This window comes from Prionailurus bengalensis, chromosome D4, assembly GCF_016509475.1.
Source record: "Prionailurus bengalensis isolate Pbe53 chromosome D4, Fcat_Pben_1.1_paternal_pri, whole genome shotgun sequence".
In the NCBI taxonomy this organism is placed as follows: domain Eukaryota; kingdom Metazoa; phylum Chordata; class Mammalia; order Carnivora; family Felidae; genus Prionailurus; species Prionailurus bengalensis.
In genome coordinates, this window is record NC_057359.1 from 11,108,665 (window position 1) to 11,131,403 (window position 22,739).

Sequence of the window (22,739 nt, forward strand, 5' to 3'; positions counted from 1 at the left end):
GGATCAAAGCATTCCACCATAGTCTCCTTTCTTTCAAAGTCTAGAGATTCACAGGGCGATTTGTTGAAATATACATGTCTATTTTAATGCTTTTCAAGATTTACATCAAAATCTAGATTCATACAACCTATGGCTAATACAGTTTCTTCCCCTAAATTCTGTGCCTTATGAATTTTTTTTTTAATTTTTTTTTCAACGTTTATTTATTTATTTTGGGACAGAGAGAGACAGAGCATGAACGGGGGAGGGGCAGAGAGAGAGGGAGACACAGAATCGGAAACAGGCTCCAGGCTCCGAGCCATCAGCCCAGAGCCCGACGCGGGGCTCGAACTCCCGGACCGCGAGATCGTGACCTGGCTGAAGTCAGACGCTTAACCGACTGCGCCACCCAGGCGCCCCTGTGCCTTATGAATTTTTTAAGTCTGTTCCACTTGAGTGTCTGAGAAATCTTGTCCTCTCTGCTTGTACAACCATCCCGTTTTTAAGATCTTCCTTCAAAATTCTGTGTTCCAGCCATTTTGAAAGCAAATATTACAGTTGCTGTCCACATAGAAACCACACACACACACACACAATTAAGAGAAATTCATACAAAGTAACATTCGTGGCTTCCAAGAGGAAACCTCCCGCAAGGTGAATTATTACGCTGTCACTCTGGTTAATAGGGAAAACGGGGGGAGCTGCAAAGCCAGCCCCCAAAACCTGCAAATTAAACGGGACGATGACCCTTCGTCTCCAGCACACTTTCTTCTTGCAGTTGTTGGGTAATGTACCTGAAAGCCCATGGCTGTCCATGAGCAGCACCTGTTCTCCCCGTTGGGGGCTGGGGTGCTGGAGGGGGTTGAGTGAGAGCTAAAAGCCTCTTGGGGCACAGCTCCAAACGGCAGTCCAAAAGCCCAACTGGGCTGGGATTAGTGCGGATCCTTTGAAATGTGGCTTGCTGTCCACCACACCCTTCCGGGACCCCACGCTGCCCTTGCAGACCAAAGCACGTCCAGGAAACTGTAATGCTGTCGTTTCCCACATCTCCTCGGCGTGCCCTCATGAGGGTCCCCGAAGACCCTTTCCCTCCCGTCGTCCAGTGCCCGCGTTTACTACCAGCAGCCGTATCCCATGAGGGTGCATCCCAAGCACTAGAGAGTATCTCCTGCTTCAGCATCCTGAGCGTCCTGCAAATGGTGTGGCTGTCGCCACCCCGCCTGCCACGGACTCCTCGTAGGAAGGTGGGGCCTCTGGGCGGGCGTCAGGTGCATCCTCGAATCCAAGGCCCATCTCTGTGTACACAGGTGGAGGGACATCCGAGGCCTCTGCCTCTGCCGGACAGGGTTGCTTCTCCGCATCAGGACTCTCTTCATACGCAGGGGGGTAGAAATCCGGCCTGGGGATCAAAATGCCACACACGTACACATGTTATTTAAGTGGTTAACGCCAAAGAGGCATATGCCTGACTCTCTCAAATCACACTGTGTGAAGCCAAACTGTTAAGAAACATTGATTTTGAAACAGATGTACTTCTTCCCTGGCATCACCAGTTTTTTTTAAAAATGTGCTTTTTTTTTTTTCCCAGCAAAACCCTCCTCATCAGCCATGGGATGTGTGACTCTACAGTCATATTTTTCCCAGTGGGTTATTCCGAGTTATTCCCTTCCTCTTGCTCACGGGAACCAGGGGCTTTCAGCTTGGGGTTCTTCTAGAGGGCAGGAGGAGGGGGCCTCAATGCTGGAGCTGCCTTCCACCCAGTTACTTAACTCATCATATCCTTGTCCCCGTGCATACACTCCTCCTTCTCTATGTGGTTGCACTCACTGTCTCAGATCCTCAGAGCCCACAAACTGGTCAGATCGCTATGTTATACACCTGAAACTAACGTAACATTGTGTGTCAACTACACTCACGTAAAACATTAACACAGCAAAACACAAAAAACGCCAGCTCGGTGCAGTCTCCTCAACTCTGACAGATGCTCCCCTCTTTCTTCTCCCTTTTTCAAGTCTCAGCAAGCACGTTTCCAAAAAACATAACGCGTTTCTCAAACTACCTCCACTGACAACTTCATGTAGATTTCACTTGCAGCCCTTTCTATGCCAATAGGCCAACGGCGAAAGGAGCCATTCCCGCCGAAGGTGATGTCTTCATCGGTAATCTTGCCCAACGTTGCTAATTGCTGAATCCTTCTGGCTTCTCCATCATGAATGGGACGGGGTGGGGGTTGGTGCGAGGTGAGGAAGAGAGAGGGTGAGCTTGATGGGTTTATTTATAGCGCGAATCCCTCGGTGCCTACGGGGAGTGTTTGTGGTATGTAACCATAACAGAACAGAGACTGCCATTTGTGGCCACAGCTCCATTCCAAATATTACCAGGCCCAAAGCCAGATGGCTAAAGACGCTGTCTACTGTATGGCATAAATCTCAGCCTTCACTCAGAAGTGTCACAGGGCACACGCATAAAGACACTGAAGACAGAGAGGTGAGCTTTTGCCTGGAGTGATTTGAGAAGCTTCCGGATCACTGCCACCCGCCCCCAAATCCCATCCACCTCTCCCAAACCCGTCCGCCCACACCAGTTCACATTCTCGGAGCCCCACATTCCACCTCTGTAGACTCATCTGCTCTGATGCCTCGGTGTGGGTTCCCATTTTGAATACAAATGCTTCTCAGCAATGCAACGTTTCCTTAACTGACTTACTGGCCGCTCTGAGTAGGCTGGGTACCTATTAGGTGCCGTGGGAAGAGGCAGGTCAATGTGGTGTCATGATAGCCGCATCATAGATGACTAAAATAATTCAGCACGCTGGGGTGTTATGCGTGTGTTAGTAAATTCGAGCTGCCTCCTATAGGCAATCAGTTACTCTTATCAGGGATTCACACTCTCGAGGCAATCATCTAACATTTATACAAGAAAAAAAAATCATCCTTCGAGAAGCATCATCTATGATCATTTCGGTTCTCTTAATCTTTTATCAAACCCAGAGACCTTGCTAGTTAGCATAATAGACATTGGAAATGGGGGTTGGTTATTATAATTTGTATCTTATTAATTAGCATAATGCCAAAAATCAACCATCATGGGTAAAATTGCTTATAATCAAGATACATATGGGGCACCTGGGCGGCTCAGTCCGTGAAGTGTCCGAGTTCAGCTCAGGTCACGATCTCACGGTTGGTGAGTTCGAGCCCCATGTTGGGCTCTGTGCCGACAGCTCGGAGACTGGAACCTGCTTTGGATTCTTTGTCTCCCTCTCTCTCTGCCCCTCCCCTGCTGGTGCTCTGTCTCTGTCTCTGTCTCTCTCTCTCTCTCTCTCAAATGTAAACAAACATTTGGGGGAAAAAAGGATACATGCAGTAGCTAAGATATTTTATTTTTTTCCCAATGGTTTATACTAGTTATTTATTTATTTATTTATTTATTTATTTATTTATTTATTTATTTATTTTCAATATATGAAGTTTATTGTCAAGTTGGTTTCCATACAACACCCAGTGCTCATCCCAAAAGGTGCCCTCCTCAATACCCATCACCCACCCTCCCCTCCCTCCCACCCCCCATCAACCCTCAGTTTGGTCTCAGTTTTTAAGAGTCTCTTATGCTTTGGCTCTCTCCCACTCTAACCTCTTTTTTTTTTCCTTCCCCTCCCCCATGGGTTTCTGTTAAGTTTCTCAGGATATCCACATAAGAGTGAAACCATATGGTATCTGTCTTTCTCTGTATGGCTTATTTCACTTAGCATAACACTCTCCAGTGCCATCCATGTTGAGTAGCTAAGATATTTTAGGTCAAGAAGGCAAAAGAATTTTTTTAAGGAGTCTTGCAGCCTGTGTCTTAAGGATGATGCTTGAGGTTTTATCCCTGAATGGTCCTGTGTTGGGTGGGCCAAGAGTTAGGAGGGTTTTGGTTGTCTGATACCAAACCTCAGGTGAACTGCATTTGGCTATACTGTGGCAACATATATATAACCTGAAATTTACCACTTATCCATTTTAAGTGTACCGACGAGCGGCATTCAGTACAGCCACACCGTTACCCAGGCATCTCCAGAACTTTTCCATCGTCCCAAGTTGAAACTCTGTACTCAGTAAATGGTAAGTCCCTCCTCCCCCACCGCCAGCCCTGGTCACCACTGTTCTGTGTTCTGTCTGTGAATTTCGCTGCATCTCATATAAGTGGAATCATACAGTATTTGTCTGTTTGCGTCTGGCTTTTTTTTACTTAGCATAATGTCTTCAAGGTTCATCGACACCGTAGCATGTGTCAGAATTTCCTTCTCTTTATGGCTGACTAATATTCTGCTGTGTGTGTAGACCACACTTTTTTGTTCCTTCATCCACTGGTGGGCATATGGGCTGTTTCCACCTTTTTGCTCTTGTGAATAAGGCTGCTGGGAACAGTGGTCTACAAATATCGCTTCAGGTTCCTGGTTTTAATTCTTTTGTCTGTATACCCAGAAGTGGAATTTCTGGATCAAGCGGTAATTCTATATTTAAGCTCTGTACTATTCTTCATAAAATGATTGCACCATTTCACATTCCCACCCGCAGTGTATAAGGTTTTGGATTGCTAACACTTGTTTTCCGTGTGTGTGTGTGTGTGTGTGTGTGTGTCTGTGTGTGTTTTAAACAATAGCCATCATAATGGGTGTGAGGTGGTAAGATTAACTGAACTACCTCTGGAATGTTATTATCTGGCCTTGAATCAATCTTTCACGCAAGGTGTGATCAGAACACCCAAAAGTCCATAAGCTGGGACCACACAGAGTTCGTGAAGAGGTGGCAGGACTAATTCTATGCCTGTCTGTTCATTTGTTGTGTGGCAGAATTGGGCCTGGAACTTGCTTTCATTATAACCTGGTAGCCAGGCTGTGGGGGTAACTTAACCACCCCCTGCCTCTAAGGACAGCTCCCGTGATACAACAAAAGAACCTAAGAGTTGGGCCTCTTAAGTTGGCTGACGTAGCTCTTCAATGGGGAAGAGGTGGTTTTTCTGATATAAGTTCCCTCTACTTGACGGATTTCCCCAGAAGCAGCCCCATTCTTCCTAAGGATTAACCCCAAGTAATTTCCCAACAAGAAAGCTCCATTTCTAGACATACAGCCTGGCGGGATGTGGATATTATTCCACTGTGGGATTAGGGTCATTCCACTTTTCCAGAACTCAGCCCCATTGCAACTCCCCTCTGTCCCCTGGCTTTTCAGCACGTACCTGTCGACTGTGGCCAGGGGCAGTGCCCCGTGAGCAAGGTGTCGTCTGAGCACGTGCGTGAACACCCCTTTGCTTTCCCTGGCCTGGCGGTAGGTACTCCAGAAAATTCCACTCAGAAGGATCACAAACCCCAGGGGCAGAAGCATATAGGCCAGGATCAGGTTCCCTCGACAGTTGAACATCGATCCTGAGGAAATGAGGAAGGCTCCCAGGCAGATCATCAGGAAGCCCGTCAGGAGGACAAGGGCACAGAGCACTAGACCGGTTCTGTTCCGCATCCCTGCCCCTCCGTAGCCCTTCCTCTCCCCTGCTTCCCTTGCTCCTCGAGAATGCTTTCATTAGCCAGCTCGAAGCTTTATATGCTCTGGGACCAAGTGGCCTTTGGACAATTAAGTGAAGTAGGCACTTAGAAGCTATTCATTAACCATTGAAAGTAACCGTAATATCCTTGGAGGATTAACCTAAAAACACAGCATTGTGTAATGCAGGAAGGCGTGGCTTCTCACTGCTGTGTTGCTCTTCCGAGCTGGACCCTCGGCCAACCCCAGTTGTTTGAGGGAAGGTCTCCTTTGATTAAAAGGGCACGGATCTCTTAATCCCCCTGGTGGGTAATTCTCCACTAATGCTCGAGAAATTAGCATTCCTTGATGAACTATCTTCTTTGTGGTTTGGCAGGGGATCCTTCCCTGATTTCTTCTCTCTCTCTCTGTACTAAAAAGACATTTTTAAAGCTCTTAACAAGTATGTCGTGCCTCTCTCAACGGAACTCCCTTTATTGCCTTCGCCCTATGTTACTGGGAAAAATTCCAGGAGAAAATCCCGTGGGGATGAACTCCCTGATTCCTTCTCTGTGGATAAGAAAATGAGCATCCACAGGGGGAGGAAAGGGAATTCTGGAGAGAAGGATTGTAATCGGCGGAGCTTTGGGAGTGTGGGGGGGAATTTCCGGGGATGGTTGGAAAAGGTGATGATCTGGTGACTTCTCTGATTCTGGTTTTGTATCTTTCCCACCGTTGGACCCAAACGTTGAGATCGTGGGGTCACTGCTGGTTAACACGCAGGTGTTTGAGAAAAAATGTTTGCTTATTGCTCAACTGCTGGCAACCATGCTTGGCTTAACTTTCCTGCTCTTGCAAGAGGCCACAGGTATTTAATAAAAGAGTATGCCCTAAAACGTGCAGCATGTCTCCGCCACCGCACCAAACAGACAGACGCATGTGAGAAGCGGTGTCTGTTCAATCCACACCCTCCCTTACGTGCACCTTAGGGTGTCACAAAGCATAGTAAAGCCTCTGAAAAGTCCGGCAGTCTTTCTTCCCCTCCGAAGATACATATGAAATGAAATTTGTTTTGGTAGCTGCCGTGCAAAAAATGTTCCCTGTCCTCTCCCCTCTACCTTGCTCTAGGTAGCTTCGCCTCAAAAATGGTTTACGGAACCAGCCTTCTGTTTTCTGTCTGGGGCTCGCGTCTTCCGTCTTGACCGTCTTTGGTCACAGACACCCTGTTCTAGATCTGGCGCGTGCTCCGATTCCTTCCAATTTTATTTGATGGCTTGGCATGTCCCTGCCGAGAGTCTCCTGCCCACCGGGACTCTGGGTCACATTTGTGCAGAGAGATTGTCTTCAGTCCCTCCCCACTGCTCCTCTACCCTGCTCCTCCATTACGATCATTTTCCATTTACTTTCCCAATGGGAAAAGGAATTCTTTGTGCTGTGCCCCGTAGTTCCCTGAACATGCTTTAGCCGTATACCCATCATCTCATGTTACGGGCTAGAAGAAAGACACGGGATCAAAAATGATATAAGACGCTTCCCTATTCCGCCTCCTAAGCTCTACCCTTATTAGCTTTAATATTTGCCCCATCTACTTTCTTCTTCTAGTGTCGCTATTATCCTTACAGTCTGAAAACAACCCTTTTGTTCTCCCTTCTTCCCCAATTGGTCTTGAGGTTTTCAGATTTCCAAGATGGCCCCTGCTGATCCCCGCCTTCTGTTATCTGTGTCCCCTTGAGTGTGGGCTGGACATACTGAGGGTAGGCTGGACACAGTGACTTGATTCTAACCAGTAGAATATGGTTGGGGCGCCTGGGTGGCTCAGTCGGTTAAGCACCCGGCTTCGGCTCAGATCGCGATCTCACGGTTCCTGGGTTCGAACCCCACGTCGGGCTCTGTGCTGCCAGCTCAGAGCCTGCAGTCTGCGTCAGATTCTGTCTCCTTCTCTCTCTGCCTCTCCCCTGATGGCGCTCTGTCTCTTTCTCTCAAAAATAAATAAAGGCATTAAAAAAATTTTTTAAAAATAGAATATGGCTGGCTGTCACTTCTGAAATTAGGTTGCAAAAGATGGTAACTTCATCTTTTTTTTTTTTAATGTTTATTTCTGAGACAGAGAGAGACAGAACATGAGCGGGGGAGGGGCAGAGAGAGAGGGAGACACAGAATCTGAAGCAGGCTCCGGGCTCTGAGCTGTCAGCACAGAGCCTGATGTGGGGCTCAAACTCACGAGCCGTGAGATCATGACCTGAGCTGAAGTCAGTCACCCAACCGACTGAGCCACCAAGGCTCCCCACTAGCTTTGTCTTGCTAGCAGACTTTCTATTGTCCTCATGGCTTATACCCTTTGAAAAAGGGCATGGCTCTATTGGAGAGGCCCGTATGACAAGGAACTGAGGGCAGCTTGTGGCCAACAGTCAGGGAGAAACTGCATCCTGCCGACGATCATGGGAACTTGAAATCAAATCCTTGCCCAGCTGAGCCTTGAGATGACTATATCCTAAGTAACACCTAGTTTGAGAGGCCGCAAAGCTAAGGACCCAGCTTTGTCACACCCAGCTTCCTGCCCCACAGAAACTGTGAGATGATAAGCGTGTGTTGTTTTAAGTTGCTGAGTTTTGTGGCAATTTGTGAGGCAGCAATATATAACTAAGACAGCTCTTTGGGGACAGCCCTTTGTCTCAAAGGGGACAAGCGGGGTTAAGTGATTGCACGGTGTCTGCACACAGAACCCAGCCCGTGAAGGTAGGCTGTGATCACGCTCACCGTTTTTGTTAACATCATCAATACTGTGATTATTGGTGGTGAAGTTGGGTAGGAAGGGGCAAGATCCAGGAGACAGCAGGAGGAGGAAAGGAGTCACTTACTTGATCGAAAATAAAGGGCACGATCTTGGGCTCAGAAAAGTTGAGGAGTTTCTCTGCGGGGAGGTGGGGCATCAAGAAGAAAGACCAGGAATATCTGTAGTTTGTGAAGAAAGTAGAGAGAAAGAGAAAAAAATCAATATGGAAACATGAAGCATTGCTGGGAACCATGTGTCTCCCTCACGACGGTTGAGACGTACTCCCGTAAGCTTTAGGTGGAAGTTATTTTTGTCTATTTGTGTTTACTATTATTAAAGGTGTAAATTATTAAATTATATATATACATATATAGAATCACCGTAATATATGTATTTATATATATATTAAAAAAACTGTGATTCTGCTTCAGTTCTGAACCACATGCATGACTGCTCTCTGAGCATTATTCTCCTTTAATGCCTCAAAAATGGTGACAATGAAATAGCACAGATATTGAGAGAAAGCACCCTGGTCTCCGTCAGTCTGGAAGATGCAGAACCTCAAGCAGAAGGGAGGTTGTGATGACAGAAGAGAAAACACAGGCTGAATCCTCAGGACTGGAGAGGATTTGTAAAAATCCAATAAAGAGCCCAATACCAAAACATCACCTGAAAGATTCAGTTTCAGGAGCTCTCTGAGCCTCTGGCTGGCTTCCTTATGCTCTGTCCTGTCTCCTAGGTCTGCTTTGACCTCCCAGGCCGATGTTCCTGATCTTGTCCACCTCGCCAATCACCCAGCGCTAAGTGTGAGAAGGAGGGGCCAAAAATATCGACTCCATTTAAAGGGAGAGAGACTGAGACACAGATTTCTGAGTCACCCGAGTGGATACAGACGGCTTGGGACTGATGGGAAGAAGAATACACCAGAGGAATATGGGTAGAAGCCCATCTCTGTTAGAGAGATGTTCTGGGACCCAGTAGAAGCCAAGCCATAGTCCTCCTGTCCCGAGTCCCCTTCAAGAGATCCATCCAGGGAGCGCCTGGGTGGCTCAGCCAGTTACGCGTCAGACTCTTGATTTCGGCTCAGGTCATGATCTCGTGGTTGTGGGATCCAGCCCTGTGTCAGGCTCCATGCTGAGCCTGCTTAAGATTCTCTCTCTCTCTCTCTCTCTCTCTCTCTCAAAAAGGAGATCCATCTAGAAAATGTCTTGCTTTTAAACCAGTTTATTTATTCATTATTATAATTCTTAAAAATTCACTCGTCAGCAAAAGCTCCTGACTTGGCCATGGACAGTAAGACGTTATTTGGCCGCCAGCCAAACCATCTTAAAACATAATCACTCTTTCAACACTGTTCCTTTGAGCATGACTGACCCATGAGCACTTCTGAACATTGAGTGCAGCTGAGGTCCAAGCACCGTTTTGCCTCCCATGTCAGAGCCCCCTGAACCCTCACCCTTCTTTCGGACTCTCCTGTGTCATATGTAGATTTTGTGCAGCTTCTAACAGCTCTCTGCACTCCGGCCTTTGTTTACCGTGCACATGGGCCAGCGCCCTTCTCTCAAAAATCAAAAACAGGGAAATTGCATTGTTTTGGATGAGAGGCTAATGGGGACTTTGGAAGGAAGCTAGCTAAGGGTGTGTAGGAGCTGTTGCACAGGAGGGGTCAAGAGCTGGGGGAGAGTGGCCAGATTTCAGAAGGTCACTTTGGTTTAGGAAGTGAAGCTTTGTGGGAGGGGGGAAAGGTGAGCATATGCGTAGCCAGCCATGTCAGCCCGGTCCGATTTCATGGTGGTGATTACTGAGTGATTTCTGGATTAGCCTTTCACACGTGCAGGTTCATTGAGCACTGGCCACTTCCTTCTCCTTGTTTTCTTTGCTTTTGAAACTTTTGCCCCACCTCTCTTTTTCCCCTCACTCACTCAGGAAGATTTGCATGCAGACATTTTTAAGTTGGCAGGGAACGACAGCTTCTCAGAAAATGTGTGGCACCGTGCGGTAAGGTGATATTAGACCGAGGCACAAGGCTCGCGTTCACCTTGGGATGAACCTAGTGAGCGCGAAGGACAGAGAATGCCCAGCAAGGCCAGGACCGGTGAGACCTGTGAGTTATTCGTTTAGGGTACAAAACTTCTGGGGTGCCAAAACGCTTAGGAATCAAGATAAATCGTATTCTTGAACAGTATTTTAAAAACTCAAATTGACAAACTGTGACCCGTGAGCTGGCCACCTGTTTCTCTGAATGAAGTTTTGGTGAGAAAATTGAGTCATGTCTATGGACCAAGGAAGGAGACAAATTCTGTTCTAGAAAGAGCTCAGCTTCCAACTTAACCCAGAAATAAGCCAGAAAAGATTTATTTTCTTTGTGGATCTGTGGAAAACTGAAAAGAGACCCTACTTCTGTGACCATTTTGAATCAGAGCAGAAGGCGAAGGCAGGGCAGAATTGGACAGTCTGCTTGTACACCAGTTGGCATGATGGTCAACTACTTGTAAATATAATGTGGGTTCTGTGTCCCACCTTACGAAATTCTCTTTCATGTTGATCTTCTCTTGAAAATTTTTTAATGTCTATTTATTTTGAGAGAGAGAGAGAGAAGAGAGACTGAGTGTGAGCAGGAGAGGGGCAGAGAGAGAGGGAGACACAGAATCCAAAGCAGGCTCCAGGCTCTGAGCTGTCAGCACAGAGCCCCGTGCGGGGCTCAAACTCACGAACCGTGAGATCACGACCCGAGCCGAAGTCGGACGCTTAACTGACTGAGCCACCAGATGCCCCGTGATCTTCTTTTGCAAACAGTGACAACCCAGCGGCCATGAGCATCCACGGTACTCTGATTATTGTCTCTATGTACCATCCCACCAAATAACCCAACTATCTTGGGAGAAGTGGCTGATTCTGGGGCTCAGGCAGAAGCTCCAGGAGATGTAATGTTAAAGTGGAAAGCAAGGAAGTGAACGAACACTCCAAGAGTTATGCCTAATGGGTATGGGAGCCCCCCCTGAAGAGGTCTCTGCTAGCTCAGGGTTTCTTATCCTCAGAACTATTTACATTTGGAGCCAAAAAATCCTCTGCAACAGGGACTCTTCTGTGCATCGTGCAGTGGTAACCCTATCCACTAGATACCCAGTCACGGAAATCAGCAATATCTACAGACACTGCTAAATGTCCCCTGGGGATCAAAACTGCCCTTGGCTGAGAACGATTGCACTAGCCCAAGATGGGACGATCTGAGCACCAAAATTTCAGAAACGGAAGTAAATTGAAACACAATACATAAAAATCCACAAGTTTATAATATCTCTTCAGTACTAAACAACAATCACCTCTGATTTTTGTTATGTCGTCCTATCTATTCTCTTTGTTCCTTCCCTTACAAACTCTTTAGATAGATGTGGGAGCTTCTGGAAATTTCTTTATCCCTGCCTTGTGTTCTGGAAGCGTCCCTTAGCCAAATGTTCCGGCTCATTAATTTAATATTCATCTGTGCCCGTTTAGATACTCAGCTCAATTTTTAAGGAATGGTGATTATATTTTTAATAATCCAGAAGTCTGATTATCTCTTTCACACGGCTGCTTTTCTGTTTTATGGCTGCAATAATCATCCCAGCGAATAAAATGCTGATGATCGGGGCCAGCTTTTAGGGTGTGCAGGTAGATGATCTTGGTGTGGGAGGTTCCTCTCTACAGCATACGAGATCTGGAAACCTCTCATATCAGAAGCATCTGGTGCTCTTCTTGTCACCTCTTCCCACCCTGTTCCTATTGTTGTATATGTAGATTTATCAAGTTCTACTCTAATTCTATGTCCAGAGTCAGCCCTTCTGATAGGCTAGCCCCCAGGTTCTCTTCCTTCCTTCCATTCCTTCCTTTTCTTCCTTTCCTTTCTTACTTAAAAAAAATTTTTTTTTCCATTTATTTATTTTTTGAGAGACATAGAGAGACAGAGCACAAGTTGGGGAGGGGCAGAGAGAGAAGGAGACACAGAATCCGAAGCAGGCTCCGGGCTCCGAGCTGTCAGCACAGAGCCCGGCGTGGGGCTCGAACTCACAGACTGTGAGGTCATGACCTGAGCCGAAGTCGGACGTTTAACCGACTGAGCCACCCAGGTGCCCCGTTTCCTTACTTTTTTAGAGAGAGAATGCACAGGCAGGGGAGAAGGGCAGAGGGAGAGAGAGAGAGAGAGAGAGAGAGAGAGAGAGAGAGAGAGAGAGAGAATCCCAAGAAGGCTCCACACTCAGCTTGAAACCTAACATGGAGCTCGACCCCATGATCCTGGGATGGTGAACTGAGCTAAAATCAAGAGTCACTCAACCAACTGAACCACCCAGGCACCCCCAGGCTCACTGTCTAAAACAGTTACAAGGCTTTAATGTGGAAGCAAACACCCTGTTGTCAGAACGTCAGCATATGAAGGACATGGGCAGAACATGACCGGCTCCTGAGTTCATAATGCAATCTTTTAATTTACTGACCAGATTATGATTGACAAGGACCCGCCCTACATGCTACAGGTTAACCTTGATCTTGAAGTTCCTCCAGTTAGTGTACAAATAGCTCTTACCTTTGCGGTATCCTGTGACTGGCTTTTTAAAAAGTTTTTATTACTCTGTCAATCCAATTTTCTTCATTTCATTTTCTAGGAAAGCCTCACATTTTCTGATCTTCCATTCTAACTTTTCTTGTGTGACGTTTCAGTAGAATTTGGGGAGGGACAAAAAGCATACAGATGTTCTCAGGCTGCCAATCTGACCCTACCGTTTTTCGGAGTATACGATGACGCGAGTGGGCATTATTTACACAATTAGGATAAAACCATATATGTGATTTTGTATTTCACTGTCTTCACTAGAACAACATGTGCTTTTTGAAAACATTATTTTTATGATTGCACACTCAAGGATGAGCCTTTACAGACCATCCAGTTGGAGTATAATTACTAATTATAAAATATTAATATAAATAATATTATAAAATTTCTTTTGTTTCTTCAGCACTGAATAATAAGGTCCTTGAGGACAGAGAAATATGTCATCCTGAAGACTAACTAAAATGTGTGCCATGTGGCAGCTCGATAAGTTCTCCTGACTCACTCTGATTTTTTTTTTTTTCAGCTGAGTAATCAGAACCAAGGCAAAGACTTGGGATAGGAGATGGAGGGGCACACAGGAAAGAAGGTTCATTTGGGAGCAGAGAAGACCAATATAGGCATTTCTGTCTTCTGATTTGATTTCCCCTTTTCTACTTTTTGGTGCTATTGCAGAAGTGGATCCTTAGTCGGGCTGGGAAATACGGATGTTCAGATTTTCCTTCCTCTTATTAAAGCCCTGGAAATAGGAAGGTGCCCTTGGCACACCATGTGTCTTTCGGCACACATCAAAATACGTATAAAGTATTTCAGAGGGGATGTGTTTCTACCTTACAGGTGTATGAAAAAGTCTAAAGATGGTGTTCATCTACCCAGGTTGCTATTTACTGCCTCAGAAGGATGAGTCATTCTCTGTTTACACTGAGGGACTGAAGTTATGTCTGTTTGCAGCCAGCAGTGTAACCAAGTCGTGAAGATGCCATGACAGTAACTGTAAGCTATCCTGGGGATTGTGACATGCACAGTGTTAGAAACCTTTATTTCAGTGTATTGGGATGAATAGTTCGGGACGCTTGACCAAGTGTTGGAAATCAAGATTAAAAAGCAAAAGGCAACAATTACTCCGGGTTCATCATCAAACCCAGGATACTTTTTCAAATTTTATAAATATAACTGAGATTCTTAAAAGCAGATGATTCCCATTTCCTATCCACACGCACACACACACACACACACACACACACACCCTGGAAAACAAATCCAGGGTCTTATTTTTTTTTTTTCCTCTTTCTTTTTGTCAGTGCCTCTGTTTCTTTAAAATGAGTCACTGGTCGGGGCGCCTGGGTGGCGCAGTCGGTTGAGCGTCCGACTTCAGCCAGGTCACGATCTCGCGGTTCGTGAGTTCGAGCCCCGCGTCAGGCTCTGGGCTGATGGCTCAGAGCCTGGAGCCTGTTTCCGATTCTGTGTCTCCCTCTCTCTCTGCCCCTCCCCTGTTCATGCTCTGTCTCTCTCTGTCCCAAAAATGAATAAACGTTGAAAAAAAATTTTTTTTAAAAATAAAATGAGTCATTGGTGTGTAGCACAGGGGAAAAATGAATAATTCCTTAAAAATAGTCCTATTTTCCAATGAGAAGCTGAGATTTAGACATAAATTACTATCTCAAAACATAGAGTAGTCTCACAGGCTTTTAAAAACAGTCAATAAGGGCCCAAATTCGTTCATATTTTGAAAGATGTATGGAAGAAGGACGGAAGGGACATTTTGCCACTGACCCGCAGGACGGGAATAATTCAGGTGAAATTGAAATCTGTATGATTTCTCACATTTCTCGCTTTTCACATGGCCTGACTTGAAAAACTTATCTAAAAAAACTGTCATTATCACGTATTGAGTTCCGTGTGCCAGGTACCATTGGTTTGCTTTCTTTAATTCTCACAACACTGCGAGATAAATATAAGCTCCAACTGGGACTGGAGGATGCTGAGTTCTGGGAGGGGCAGCGACCGAGGTCACTTACAGCCAGTCGGCAAACCGACGGCTAACTATCCAGTCTTCATCCGACCTCACAGTGCCTCTCTTGACAGCTGACTTTAAGGCTGGCAATTTTACTTGATTAGCTTACAACAGATAAAATTACTAATTGCTGTTTCCAGTGGATGTAAGAAACTTATAGACTTGCAGTATTTCTTGATCGCCTACCGTTTACAAATATCTCACTCGGGACGGGCTAGGCTTTGCTTCAGAGCAACCAACCCTAGATGTCAGTGAGTTTAAATAACAAAAGTGCATTTCTTCGTTCGCTCAACACATCCATCATGGGGCAGCTGGGGCTCCGTTATAAGTTGACACTACCCCAGCCGAGGGAGGAGCTATTGTCCAGAACATTAATGGTCACAATAGCCAAGAGAAAAGACCACACTGATTGTGATTAGAATTTCGGCCCAGAAGCGTCACGCACCATTTTACGTACGATTCATTGGTGGTGATTGGCTACATGTCCCTAATCAACCATAGGGGTCCAAGAAGTGCAAACCGGTCAGGTCCAGAAGATTCTAATAGGCAGAAATATTTGGTGAGCAACACTAACTGTGTCTCACTGGGCACGCAGCTAGGTGCTGGGGGAACACAAAACATAAGATGTGGTCTTTGTTCTTAGAGAGCTTACCGTTGAGGCATGGGGTGGGGTGGGGGGAGGGGAACCGTAATGCACAGAAGCATAAGGGCCAGAGTAGTTGGAGCATCAATACAGAGGAAAGAGTTCATTTTTCATCGATTTAATTTTCACCGTTAATTTTAAATGGCAAGAGCCCAGAAGCCTTTGTAGAGAAGAATACAGATGAGTTTCATAGTTTGAAGGATTGCAGGATTTTAGGGAGAAAACTACCGCCACCAAGGGAACCGCGGGAAAGGGGTGGGCGTGTTCAAGCAAAGATGGGTACACCGGCGGGAAAGCGAGGCTGGTGGGTAAGACAAGCGAGGAAATCGAAGAAAGGAAAAGCCATTTGGAGGCAGATCTCGGAAGTGTCCGTGCCATATAAGGAAAGAGTGCCTTTACATTGAAGCGGCTGTATCTTATCAGAACTCTGTCGAGGACATTTCGGACGAATCCATGTTGTCTCAAATGTATTACTATAGTGATGCAGTCACCGTTCTTAGAAGGGTACGTTCTCGTGCCCGTTTGAGTCAAATCACAAGATCATCAGAGCAGAGCCCCTGGTACGTAACAGGTGCCCAATAACCGGACGGATGAATGAGCAGGAAGAAACCTGAGAGAGACATTCTGCGTGCATCCTTTGAGAGCTGGTCACCTACTGAGTGTCCGCATCTAATTTTGTTTTTTTTTAAAGAAAGAACAAAAATTCCCGAATAGAGCCGCTTGCGTGAAGCCTCCGTAAGATGTCCTCCAATTCTGCATGTTTAATGCGTTCCCTGTCTTCCTTTCTTCAGCCGCAGGTTATGTTAATTCTTAACGTTACCTTTTAGGTTCGATCCTCCAATTCTGTAACCAAATTTGTCTTTTCTCCGAAATTTTTCTAGGCTCTCTGGGCGTCTCAGAATCTCAGAGCCTCCAACTCTGGACGGAACTTGCTACAGGAGACGCTGCCCCCTGTAGACTGGGCGAAAGGAGCTCTACTAAGAAATAAACCAAATTTAAAAAACAAACAACCCCCTCCAACCCTGCCTAGGGCTTTTAAAGAATACAGAACTTTCCAGCAGCCAAGTGGCATTGTCAGCGGTGGGCTAGGATTTTACACCTCGTAGGAACAGAACGGGGATGTGCGGGGATCTGAGGGAATAATATTAATGGCTCGAGTTGGTCCCAGATGGAAGCTCGCTGTGTTTTTACCAAAACGCTGCTCTGCTTCCTTATGCGGAAGATAGAGGCTCTGTTGAGTCGTTTAAGCAAAACCTTGCAAAGCACGCGTGGCCGTCTGGGATTTGCAACAGAAGAACAAGCCAGTGGGAGAAGGAAGAGAGAGAGAGAGCCAGGCCACGGGAGGCAATGTGGTAGACACTATGAGCGTCTCCTGGTGTCTCAGCGCTTCCCAAACTGCTGGTCCAGGCAAGCCACCTGCATTCTCCAGAACGTGCAGGTTCTGATAAGGCAGGTCTGGGGCGGGGCTTGCAATTCTTCATCTCTAACAAGCTCCCAGGTGACGCCAATGTTGCTGGCCCCTGAACCACACTTTAAGTAGCAAGGAGTCAGGGTAACTGCTTCACCTATCCTCTTCCTTGGTCGAGCCCTAAAGGTCAGGTGCTTACCTGCAGTGGGTTCAGGGAGAGCAACTCCTGCTCGGTCCCACCGGGCGAGCATGTTAATCAGCCCAAGCCCATCATGGTGATTCTACTCCCTTTGCCAGTGATTGGCTCGGGACGGGCCATGTGACCCATCTTGGTCAAGGAGATAAAAGGAAAACCGTCGGGGGTGGGGAGAAAGACATGTTTAGAAAGGCCCTTTTTTTTCCCCTTCTTTTCTTTTCTTTTTGCTCTGATAAAGCTTCCCAGGATGGCTGTTTGCCACTTCCTGGTTTTGGAGCTTCCCCGGTGAGGATGGGAGTTTCTGTGCTTAGTCTACAAGTTTAAGGAGAGATCTCCCTGGCCCCTTCCCCCTACCTCTCCATTAGATCCTGTCTTTCTCAGCACCTACCCTCGTAGAGTCTTCAACAATAGAATCCCATGGGGAGCTATTTTGGACCCTCTTTTCATCTCTCATTCTCCGCGTTAGAGTTTTCAAACTGTGGGTAGCAACTCACCGGCACGTCATGAAATCACCGCAGCAGGTTGTGCCCAGCACCGGGAGAAAGAACAGAGTATCCCTGAACGTTCCCCGTGGTAGAGGTAAGATTTGGTCAGGTTCATTTTCGTTGGTGACGTATGCGGGATAGAAAACGTATTTCTTATTCTAGGGCCTCCTCGAGCGTTGAGAACTACAGGTTTTTGCACTCTTCGTTCATTGCTAGGATTCTCAAACCTCTCTCTCTACTTCCGTTTCTACCTGCATGTGTTCTCGGTTCCAAACCTCTGTCTTTACCCACCCACTCACCATGCGCAGTCAGAAAGCTCAGCAATCCACATCGCGAGCTCAGCTCAGCATTATCCCTTTCAGGCCTGCACCGTGCTCCCTCACCACCCACTCCACCCCTCCTCCTCGCTGCTCGTGTGTTAGGAAAGGGCACTACCTTCACCCCCGCCTAGTCCAACTGAATCCTGGGAGTCCTTCTTGGCCCTTCACACCCAACATACTCCCTTTACGAACTTGGTTTATTTCACTCCCGTGCCTCTTTCAACAAGGTCTCTTTCAGATACCTTTCGCCTCTCCCCATGAGTGCCACCCTTCTGATCCCAAGCACTGTCTTCTTGCTTCCTAACTCAACCTCTCCACGTCTTGTCTCACCCCTTGGCAATCCGTTCTCATGCTGTGGCCAGAGGGACCAACTAACCGTGGCACCTCCCTATGAAATCGAAGGGTGAAGCCACCAATCAATAAACTGGTTGGGAAGGAAGTCCATAACTGGTTTCTCATCATCTCCTCTGTCTGGTCCTCACACGTGCCATCTGGGGCTCTTGCAGCCTTTCGAGTGTTCTGTATTGCCTCACATTTGGACCCCTGGAGGTTCTCTTCCTCCCAGGAGCTCTCTTTTGCCATCATCTCTTAATGCATCAAACCTTCCTTGCTTGTTGAAATCGCAGATGGCTATAAACTCTTGAGGAAAGCCTTCCTTGGCTCCTGAATAAGATTGGGTCATTCCAGCATAAAGCACAGCATAATTGGAATTATTTACTCATCGTGAAGTCTTTTTCCCTATAAGACTATATACACTTGATCCAGGCAAGGACCGCATCTGCTCTGTCTCTGCCCTGGAACCATAGCACAAAGCCCAGGGGCTGATACATGGTAGTGGTTCTTTCCTTTTTAAATAGATAAAAGTGTTTAAGACCGTTTTTGGATTAATTATGACGACCAGTTGTGAATCATTTTTACAGAGCTGCCAATGGCCTGAAAGTGGTATGTGGCCAGTTGAAATATCCTGGGAGGTTTACACTTGGTTTGTTTGTTTTTTTTAGTTTACCTTGAGAGAGAGCAAGAACATGAGCAGGGGAAGGGCAGAGAGACAGGGAGAGAGAAAATCCTAAGCAGGCTCCGTATTGTCAACACATAGCCCAATGCAGGGCTTCAACCATGAGATCGTGACCTGAGCTGAAATCAAGAGTCCGACACTTAACCGACCGAGCCACCCGGGCGCCTCTGTTTAATATTCCAAATAAGGGCCATTAACGCCAGCTGAAGGTCAGGTGTGTAACAGAAGCCTATATAGTCAGTGCGAGTGTGATTTTTGCTGCTTGCCAGAGGGGAAGATCCTGGTTAACCCAATATCTATGATGGCTTGCTCCCAAGTTGACCTGTCGGTATTAATCAGAACTCCCATGCAAAGATGTGACTTAGTGACGCCTAAAGGAGTGTGATGCTCTCTCTCGCTTACACTGCCACGGGTCATTTTTCTGTCCCTTGCACCCTCCTGTCAATGCCAGGCCTACCAACAAGTCAGGCCCCTGACTTCTGATCAGCCTCAACTATTTTTCATGCCGTTCGATACATTCTGCCTCTGCATGTCCCCAGGGGATACTCCAGTAATCACCTTGGCCTCGCTTTGAAGTTGAAAATTAAAATGCGTTTTCTCCGGTTGCTTTTAAGTAATATAGTTAAATATTACAGTGTGGTTGACCCCTGCCTCCCCACAACTCCCTTTGACGTGATTCCAACTTGTGCTGACCGGCCTGCTGACCAGAAAAACATGGTTGAGCTGAAGAAGGAGCTGGCGGGGGGGAAAAGGGACCTGTTACACTTTAATAAAAAAGCAATGTCCTGTTCCCAGAAGACTGGGGACGGGCCCTGGAGGTTCACGTACCGCGTCTTGCGGAAACTACAAAGGCCAAAGCTCCCACGGGCCCATCTTGTCTTCAGCAACCAATGCAGTGGTCAGAGGAAGTGGGGACCCTGCCCCGTGCAGGTGCAGAGTTAGGGTGTCGGGGAGGGGTCAAGTCTGGCATCCCCTCACTCCCCCCACCACGGCAGCATCTCCAGCGCCGGACGCCCCAGTCGTGCTCGAGAAGAGAGAGCGCGGGGCCATCTGGCTGCCATTCTGTGCTGCCAGCCTGAGGGGGATATGGAACCGGCATTCATTCCTGCGTGAGGCCCTGGGGAGGTCTCGGCTGGTGGAGAAGTTCAAGTTGTTTGCAAGTCGAGACCTTAGCAGTGTGTTCCGTGCTCCGTCCATGTCAGCTGTGGGGAGACAGAAAAGGCTGAGGTGGCTGCTGCGTCATTTTGGCTTTGGCGAACGATTCTGCCTACGGTTCGTGAGGAAACTCCAGGGGGGTCCTTTGACTCTTAATGACCATTTGGTTTCAGGGGACTACGTAATTGACCTCCACTGAATATTTCACATAGTCTCTTACTGCCCCCGTCTTTGTCCCCGATCCCTGACTCTCGTTCCTTCCAGTTGTATATTTCTTGGTGAGAGGAATGGTTGCCATTATATCCGCAGGCTTCCTGTAGGAGTGCTGTGCTCTATATGTCAGACTAAAGCAGCCTTGACTTACTTACATCCGGGTCCCTAGGGCCAGACGTTGAGACGGCTGCACGCAGCAGGTTTCTGGAGAGTACCCCGGAAGGGAGCGCAGAAGGCAGCGTTCGGCAGGGGAGAAGCTGACCCACAGCAGGAGGGTAGGGAGGGTGTGGAGAGGGGGGGTACGCAGGGCTGCAACCGAGAGGCTTTAGCCAAGCTCCTAGGGAGCCCTGGAGCTGAACAGGCCTCTGGAGGTGCCTACATGGGAGCCAGAAGCCAGGCCTTGGGAAGGGGACTATTGGTGCCCTAGGAAGTTGCCTTCATTGGAGATGGGGCTTCTGGGGCACAGGTGCTATGGGGAACTGCCCATCGGTGACCTTGGTGCCTGCCTGCTATAAGGCTCAATCTGGTCTTCTGACACGTGTGTTGGTTTTTTTTCCCCCACAAAAACTTAGGAGAAGAAGTAAATTTCACAGAGGAGTCCAGACCCTCGGCTTCTCTTGAAAAATGAGAATGAGTGGACCAGTCAGAATCCAGTCAGGAAAAGAAAATCCACACTGTGTGTTGCAACAGCGATTTAATAGGAGGACGATCGAGAGAGGACAAGGGGACCCTGAGATGACCCATATGCATTGACTGCAAGAAGGAGCCTCCGCTCCTGGAGTTGGGGGAATGAGGGGCATAATGAGGGGGTATAAACCCAGGGGTTCAAAGTAGGAGGTTTGGCAGCTGTTGGTACCTGGCGGGGGCGGGGGGCAGCCAGGCTGGGTCTGCAGTGGGAAGGAGAGCTGGCTTCTGACCCCCGCTGCTGCTGGGGTGAAGGCCACTGTTGGGGTGAGGCAGGTGTTCCAACGAGCCAGCAGGAGGCTGAGAGAGCCTGGTGCCCACCTCCTACCGCCTGGCTCCCTCTGGTGCCCCCTACTGGCAGCATCTAACAGGAAGGCGGTTGACCATGGAGCTCGGCCCCCAGCACCATTCAGCACGATGCAGAAGAATGGGTAATAAGTTCCTAACCACCACATCTGGCAATTGGGCATCCCCGGTCCGGCACGGTACCAACCGAGGAGGTGCACCTGCATCCCCTTCTTAAAAAGGGACGGGTACCTCCATTCCCACTGGCCAGGGTGTTGCTCACTGGCCTTCCCAGGCAGGTCCCGGTGGGCATCTGTTAGCCATCCTTGTATGAGAAAACTGTTACCCCAGCTCTGAAAGATCCAAAGCGTTTTTTGAGAAGGGATCCAGGAAGGAGCGTGAGATTGAATGCTGAAAGCTTTAACCGCCTCCTGTACCCCTTGATGGTGTTGTTGGTCCTGGGACCAGATTTCTCCTCTGTCTCCCCGCCCCGCCCCCAGGCACCCTCACCCAGCCCCTCTTGAGGGGAGAGGGGTGTGGGCTTCCCGGTCCTGGTTTTTCTGGAACCCATTGCATCACTTAGTCCTTTGAACCTGTTACTCCTGCTCCTGGTTCGTTCTCAGCGTCTTTTTCCTTTGGGGAGGGGGCTGTAAAGGCCAGGCCGTGTTCTACCTCCGGAATCGAGGGAATTGTGATTCCCTGGGGACCAAAGTCTCCGCTGCAACTATTTGCCCTTGGTGTGGATTTATTTTGGTGAGAAATGATGTAACCAGGGCTTGGCAAAAAAAAAAAAGGCTACAACTTTGCTAGCAAATTAGTACATAGCCCCGAAGCCAACACTTGTTTGGCAAATGAAGGTCCTGGAGCCCAGAGCCTGGGAATAAGGGTTGTAGGTTTTCAGCGCCTGGCAACTTGAAGAGCCTGGAACAGCTGGTTCCCCCAGTGGGGCCGGAGGGACCCGCGTCGGGCTGCCTGTCGCTGCTCACGGGCCATGGAGGCTCAGAGTCCTGACCTGTGTGACCCGAGCGGGAGTAGATTCCGTGGTCCCTTATTTGCCTCCAGTTTTCAGATACTCACCTGTGAAGTTTCCTTCTCTCCTCCACACCTACTTAGGACTCCCATTGGGTGAGCACATTCCTCATGACAGCCCTCCACGTGTCCTTACTTTGTCACTGCCGAATGGGAATTGTCACCCCACCCCCAGCCTGCCTCAGTTCAGCTGAAGCAAGAACACAAGAGACCCTCTCTGTGCATGCTTTGTATCAAGCACAGAACTAAGGTCTGTTAGGACCTGACTTTTTCTGCTTCCCAAGAAGTGACCATTGACCCTCATGATGGGAGCACCTACTATGTACCAGACTTCACGTATGTTATGTCTACATCTCTGAGGTTGTTCCTATTTTCAGATACAAAACTGAGACTCAGGGTGGTCGGGTGACCCAGGTCAAGGAGGGGACCAGACTCCAGTCTGGAGTCGGACTTGAGAGCA

At 47.8% G+C, this 22,739-nt stretch overlaps 1 protein-coding gene across 1 annotated transcript; it reads right to left on the bottom strand.

Annotated features, from left to right (window-relative positions):
* Positions 1 to 486: 486 nt before the first annotated feature.
* TMEM252 (transmembrane protein 252) lies at positions 487 to 5,536 on the bottom strand. Its single transcript, XM_043566590.1, has 2 exons — positions 5,197 to 5,536; positions 487 to 1,378 (listed from the first exon to the last, which is right to left on the bottom strand). The coding sequence occupies exons 1-2, from the start codon at positions 5,472 to 5,474 to the stop codon at positions 1,153 to 1,155; spliced, it is 504 nt and encodes a 167-aa protein (XP_043422525.1). The 5' UTR covers positions 5,475 to 5,536; the 3' UTR covers positions 487 to 1,152.
* Positions 5,537 to 22,739: the final 17,203 nt, after the last annotated feature.

Coding starts and splice junctions, on each gene's coding strand:
- TMEM252 (XM_043566590.1), bottom strand. CDS start 5,474: ATGCGGAACAGAACCGGTCTAGTGCTCTGTGCCCTTGTCCTCCTGACG. Junction 1,379..5,196: donor CCCCTGGCCACAGTCGACAG/GTACGTGCTGAA, acceptor TTTGATCCCCAG/GCCGGATTTCTACCCCCCTG.